The sequence below is a fragment of the Erinaceus europaeus genome, chromosome 15 (genome assembly GCF_950295315.1).
Source record: "Erinaceus europaeus chromosome 15, mEriEur2.1, whole genome shotgun sequence".
NCBI classification, from domain to species: domain Eukaryota; kingdom Metazoa; phylum Chordata; class Mammalia; order Eulipotyphla; family Erinaceidae; genus Erinaceus; species Erinaceus europaeus.
Genome location: NC_080176.1, coordinates 58,649,182 through 58,655,999, shown reverse-complemented (window position 1 = coordinate 58,655,999; position 6,818 = coordinate 58,649,182). Strand labels below are relative to the sequence as shown.

The following is a 6,818-nucleotide window of genomic DNA, read 5'->3' as shown; positions in this document are numbered from 1 at the left end:
GACAGATAATATATTCACATGTATCCATAAATTAACGCAAAATATATACCTGAAAGCAAAAGTGCACAATAGTCTGCAGTAAATCAATATATACAGCAAACAAATAGGAAGACCTAAAAAGACACCTTAAAGGTCCTAATGAAATAGTTTCTACTTAGACCTAGATACCCTCCTCACCTACTTCCTATTACACTTCCCTCAGTCACTCCAAAGCTAACCTTATCAAAGCAAGGACTGCAAAAGCTGAATAAGGGCAAAAGAATGGCATGCTTTAAGGATGACTCTTTAATCACTATCAGGATGCTCCATCAGCTGGGGCTCTCATTGGGGAGTCCTAAAATTCCCAAACAGATATGATGGGCCTAGACCTTGAATAGATCTCTCCATTGTTACTGGTCATTTATATCAGGAACAACAAAATAGACCCCTTTGTGGGCCCCCAGAGGACCTTTCCCTCAAGGTGGATCAACAACGGATGAGAATGTTCCATCCATCCTCCTAAGGAAGGATGGACAACATATTCTATCTTCCATCCAAGGAAGATGGGTCCTGAAATTGGGCAGTTTGGAACATTCCTACTCATTACCACAAAATGTGAGCTCAGATCTACAGGGATGCAGAGGTCACATAGGCTCCTATGCTGCAAATGGGCCCCAGATCAGATCAAATCAATGGGGTTTACAGTCAACAATATTTATACCCCTTTCCCATATTAGGGAGCTACATTCTTCCCTGATCCAGCTTTCTTGCCCCTTTTCCAGCCATGACATCATCTTCCCAGACAATAACTTGGATCCCCCTGCATATGAGACCTCAGGCTCAAGAAAAAAAAAATAGTATAGTCATGGGCCCTTTGGAATATAACTAAAATATGCCTACTACTAGCTATCTACAAAAACGGAGACCCCCAAATCTTTACCTGTACTATTCCAGCCTTTAGGATCATGATTACTTAACAATTTGGCTTTATATGTTAACTTTACTTTCAGCCACTAGGTTCCAGATGCTACCGTAATTTGTCCTGGAGCCCCACTTACCTAGAGTCATGCCCCAGTAAGGAAAAGAGAGAGACTAGCTGGGAGTATGGATCGACCTGCCAACGCCCATGGTCAGTGGGGAAGTAATTACAAAAGCCAGACCTCCCACCCTCTGCACCGTAGAATGACTTGGATCCATACTCCCAGAGGGATAAAGAATAAGAAAGCTATCAGGGTACAGGATGGGTTACAGAGTTCTGGTGGTGAGAACTGTGTGGAGTTGTACCTCTCTTATCCAACAGTTTTTTTTCCAGTGTTTCCTTTTTATAAATAAAGATTTAAAAATAGTTAATCCATATCGGTGACCTTGCGAGAACTATTGCAGTTTCCAATGAAGGGGATGGGAACACAGAACTCTGGCAGTGAGTACAATGCAGAATTATACCCCTGTGATCTAACAATTCTGTAAATTAATATTAAATCAGCACTCCTATTCCTACTACTACTACTACTAATAATAAAAGTCCCACCAAGGGAGTCAGGTGTTGTGCAGCATATTAAGTGCACATGGCGCAAAGTGCAAGGACTGGCATATGGATCCCAGTTCAAACCCCCAGCTCCCCACCTGCAGGGGAGTTGCTTCACAGGCAGTGAAGCAGGACTGCAGGAATCTGTTTTTCTCTTCCCCTCTCTGTCTTCCCCTCCTCTCTCCATTTCTCTCTGTCCTATACAACAGCAACAACAATAATAACTACAACAACAATAAAACAACAAGGGCACCAAAAAGGGATAAATAAATAAATATTTTTTAATAAGTCCACCAGAAACTGTACATTGGTCATGAAGGCACTGAGCCTTAGTGATAACATCCATAGGCCTCACTTGGACTGACAAACCTAGTGAACCAGGTTCTGCTTTTTAGCCACTAAAGATGATTGACATTCGTATTAAAGCTTAGAAGCTGTGTCTTGGTTAAAAAGTTCGATCTTTCATCCATAATGTAGTAGAAAAGTTTGAACGGCTTTCTCCTCACTCTGTAAATCACAAAGTGGGGGGGTGTCAGATCAAGGGCATTACTGATGTTAGAATTACTATGCATAGAAGAATGGACTTCTCTCTGGCAAGTCAACTTTATCACACAATCAAATTTTCTTCTTCCCAATATATCCCTAGAAACTGCTTAGATTTTGATGCAAATAGATGGATTTCTGCTAGCTGCCTCTCCAGATTTTCAAATACACTTGAACCTGGCTGTATTTCAGTGATAGAAAAAGTAACATCCTTCCTTCTCCATTTGCATCACCTGGCATTTCAGTTAAAGTGTTTCCAACAGCAGACTTAACTGTAAATTAGCAGATGGATCCATTATTATAAGAGGTCTTTTGCGTTGCCTCTCACTCAAGTCTTATACAAGGGCTTTACCAGCGAAATATGCAGAAGGATTTAGAAAAGTCAGGTGAGAGATAATTTAATTGCTAGACAGGAATGTTCCTAAAATCTATATAAGGACATTCTCAGGTGTCATCTAAATTGAGTTCAGTTTTCTAAAAGGTTGGTTGACTTACTCTAGGCAAACATAATTCATTAATATAAAAATTTCTTAAAAGACTATATTAATGATATCTGGCATGTTAATTTGTCAATATTCCTTATTAAAATGGGCTAAATATATATCAATCTAATTATGTTATTAATATTTTTATAGAGGCAGAAAGGCAAAGAGAATAAAGGGAACCAAAGCTTCCTTCAATGAAATGGGGGCCAGACTGGCATCTGAGTCCAATACAAGGCAAAACAGTATACTATCCAAGTGAACTATTTCACTGACCCTGCATGTAAAATTTCCATGGAATTTTCATATATTTTTCATATTAATTTTTCATGTCTTCTACTAGCTAATAATAAGGCATTTGAATAACGAAATTAATCAGTTACAAATTATGAAATCACTATTCAAAGATTATTTATTCACTTATTTATGTTGAAGTCATAGAGAAAAGTAACCAGAGCAACAGTCTGCTGTAGAGGTCACTACCTTCTCTACTCTGCTACTTCCAGAACTAAATCATTTAACAACTCTGATGAAAATCTAGTGGTGTGCTAATAATTTAATTAAATTTTAATTTTTAGAAAAACTTAAGTTTATAACAAATAAGCCAAGAGCACAGAGTAGATTTCATTTTTAAATGATCCCATGCTTCTTTTTTTTTCTTTATGATCTTCTTTCTTTTTTTTTTTTATAAAAAGGAAACATTGACTAAACCATAGGATAAGAGGGGTACAACTCCACACAGTTCCCACCACCAGAACTATGTATCCCATCCTCTCCCTTGATAGCTTTTCTATTCTTTAACCCTCTGGGAGTATGGACCCAAGGTCATTGTGGGATGCAAAAGGTGGGAGGTCTGGCTTCTTTAATTGCTTCCCCGCTGAACATGGGCTTTGACAGATCTATCCATACTCCCAGCCTGTCTCTCTCTTTCCCTAGTGGGGAAGAGCTCTGGGGAAGCAAAGCTCCAGGACATATTGGTGGGGTTGTCTGTCCAGGGAGGTCTGGTCGGCATCATGCTAGCATCTGGAACCAGGTGGTTGAAAAGAGAGTTACCATATAAAGCCAAACAAATTGTTGAACAATCATGAACCTAAAGGCTGGAATAGTGCAGATGAAGATGTGGAATGTCAACCCATCACCCTCATTACTCAGGTGAGACCTTTCCTTTCATAGTATTCTCTAATTCCATTCCTGGAGGTTCACTTCCTAACAAAGTCCCAAAACCTAGATACAGACTAGTTCCCATGAGATAGAGCATATGTTCACATGTATCCATAAATTAGGACAAAATATATACCTTACAGCAAAAATACACAATAGTCTGTAGTGAGTCAGTATCAATTTCATAATGAAATAGTGTCTTCTTAGACTGAGATACTCTCCTCACCTACTTCCTATTGTAGTTCTCTCATTCACTCCAAAGCTAACATCATCAAATTAAGGACTGCAAAAGTTGATTAAGGGCAAGAGACTGGCATATTTTAACAATGACTCTTCAGTCACTATCAGGTCACCCCATCAGCTGGGTACCTAATCTGGGAGTCCTGAGATTCCCAAACAGACATGATGGGCCTAGACCTCGAATAAATTCCTCTTTCCATTGTTACTGGTCATTTCCATCAAGATCAACAAAATAGACCCCTTTGTGGGCCCCCCATAGGACCTTGCCGTCAAGGTGGATCAACAACGGAAGAGAATGTTCCATCCTCCGTAGGGAGGCTGGACAACATACTCTATGCTACAACTGAGGAAAATGGGTAGATATTGGGCAGCTTGGAAGGTTCCTACTCATGACCACAGAATGTGAGCTCAGATCTACAGGGATGCAGAGGTCACATAGGCTCCTATGCTGAATGAATATGAGCCCTAGATCACATCAAATCGATGGGGTTTACAGTCAACAATTTTTATATCCCTCCCCCATATAGGGAGCTACTTTCTTCCCTGATCCAGTTTTCTGGCCCTCTTTCCAGTGAAGACATAATTTCCCCAGACAATAACTTGGAACCACCTGCCTATCAGATTTCAGCTCAGTAGAAAAAAGAAAAAAAGAAAACTAGTATGGACATAGGCCCTTTGGAATATAACTAAAATATGCCTACTAGCTATCTATAAAATGGAGGAACCCCCAACACTTCATGATCCCTTTTCTTATTAAACATTACATTATTCTTTTGGTAAAACCAATGTCAGACATAAGAGTGTATGTAGCAAAGTAGCCACAGCAACAACAATTCCAGCTACAGCTGGAATTCTGGAATAAGGCTTCTCTCCTGATGTCTTCTTTGTTCTGTCCAGTTATGAGTCACTGTTTCCAGAATTAAATCCTCTCAATTAGTGACCCGTAATCTCACTGCAACCTATTTAAAATAAATTAATTCTAGACTTGCATTAGATAATTTGATGGCAAGCATAAATGTACCATGGTAAGACATAAATAGAAACAATTTCTAATAGTGAAATCATTATATAGGGACAAAGATTATAAATCAGTTCATATCATCTCTTCAGATTATGCCCTTACAACCTTCACTTTCTGTTTTTGACAGGCAGAAAAGGTCTTGGGTTTCTTATTCACAGGCAAATAGATCTCATTGGTTTCTGCTTATTGAATCTATCTGCCTAACTCAACAGAGAGACTGGAAAGGATTAGACTGGGTTCACCGATGGTGTCCTATAGCACTGTTCAAACAGCTGTAACTATATCATTTGTTTGATCAGTCCCCTCAAGTTTGTTCAGAGACCAAAATGGTACTCAAATAAAATATCTTCTGTTCTATTTAACTGTGTTAGGGTTTTTATTTTTTTAATTATGTTTCTCTATTTTTTTTGTTTTATTACAAATTATTGCCTCTTGAGTTACTTGAGATAGTTGTGACAAGCAAATGGATTAAGATAGGAGAGATACAAAATAGGAGAACTAATAGGGGATGGGATTCAGAGATCCAGTGGTGGGAATTGTGTGGAGTTGTAACACTCTTATCCTCTGGTTTTGTTACTGTCTCCTTTTTTAAATAAAAAAATTGAAAAAAGACAGGAAGGCTATTCAGTATATTGTTTAATAAAAGTTTGTTTTCTTTTAAGGGTTTATTATTTTATTTTATTTTATTTTTTAACAGGCTTTTCAATTTTAATTTTCACTACTGGAAGACAACATAATTTAGTACCAAATGTTGAAAAACCCATTATTATTGGTAAACTGTGAAATCAGCATTACTTATAACCGGAGAGCAATACATACAAAACTTATCAATTTTTTTCTTTTCAAAAAAAGGCGATAGAAATTCTTTGGAAGAAGGGAGCAACTACTGTGAATCTAGCACCAAAATTCCAGTCTCGGAATCTTCCAAGGGGCTGGCAGGAGGGTAGGAAGGGGGAAGATAAGCAGAAAAGTCAGAGCTGTTTTGCATTTGTGGCCCCATCTTTGCTCTAAGGTAACACAGAGTCTAGCAAAAGAGGAAATCACTGAGACTAGGGGTTAAAATGAAAGCTTTCTGTTCAGAGAGTAATGGAGATCCTCGAGTGTAGTGGACTCATCGTGTCCAGAGTAAGCAGGTGTCAGCCTCAGGAACTGGGGGGCTTCTTCTTGGCTTCCAAGTCCTTTTTAATGTCTTCAATTTTTTTAGCCAGGCTTGGTATGTCATAGTTTTGAGCCAGATACATTCCAACCACATTGCCCAAAGTAAATCCAAGCAGGAACTGGAGCATGATGTCGGCAGGGACCCAGAACAAGCCGCTGTACTGCGACGGCCTGGCCCAGCCTGCCGGCCCCAGGGGCCTATTATTTTATTTTATGAGAGATGAAAAAAAAAAAAAAGAAAACAGATCTGTGTCCTAGTAGTGCTGTGCCTGGAATTAAACCTTGGGCTTCATTCAGGCTTGCAAAGAACACATCCTGCCTACTGAGTCATCTTCGGGCCTACAGAAGTGCTAAGTTTTAAAATCAGATTCATCTGAATGACATTCTGTTATGTTACTTAATACTGTGATGGTGGTGCACCTGGTTCAAGGCCCCAGGTTCAAGCCCCCAGTCCCCATATGCAGGGGGAAGGAAGCTTCAGGAGTGGTGGAGCAGGGCTATAGTCGTCTCTATGTTTCTCTCCCTTTCTGTCTCCTCTCCCTTCTCAATTTCTCTCTGTTTTATAAAATAAAATAAAATTAAAAAATACCTTGATAACTGGGAAAGTGTCCCTCTGTCTCTTCTTTTTTTCCTTTTTCTTTATTGGATATTGGAGGGTTAATGGATTAGAGTACAGTTGTTGGCATGGATACAAATTCCCAGCCCCCTG

The 6,818-nt window shown here is 39.2% G+C and overlaps 1 protein-coding gene across 1 annotated transcript; it reads right to left on the bottom strand.

Annotated features, from left to right (window-relative positions):
* Positions 1–5,683: 5,683 nt before the first annotated feature.
* LOC103118360 (short transmembrane mitochondrial protein 1) lies at positions 5,684–6,302 on the bottom strand. The gene has a single exon (XM_007528576.3). It carries the CDS (start codon positions 6,235–6,237, stop codon positions 6,094–6,096), a length of 144 nt encoding a protein of 47 aa, XP_007528638.1. The 5' UTR covers positions 6,238–6,302; the 3' UTR covers positions 5,684–6,093.
* Positions 6,303–6,818: the final 516 nt, after the last annotated feature.

What these genes read in the sequence shown, in the direction of transcription:
- LOC103118360 (XM_007528576.3), bottom strand. Translation starts at nt 6,237, where the DNA reads ATGCTCCAGTTCCTGCTTGGATTTACTTTGGGCAATGTGGTTGGAATG.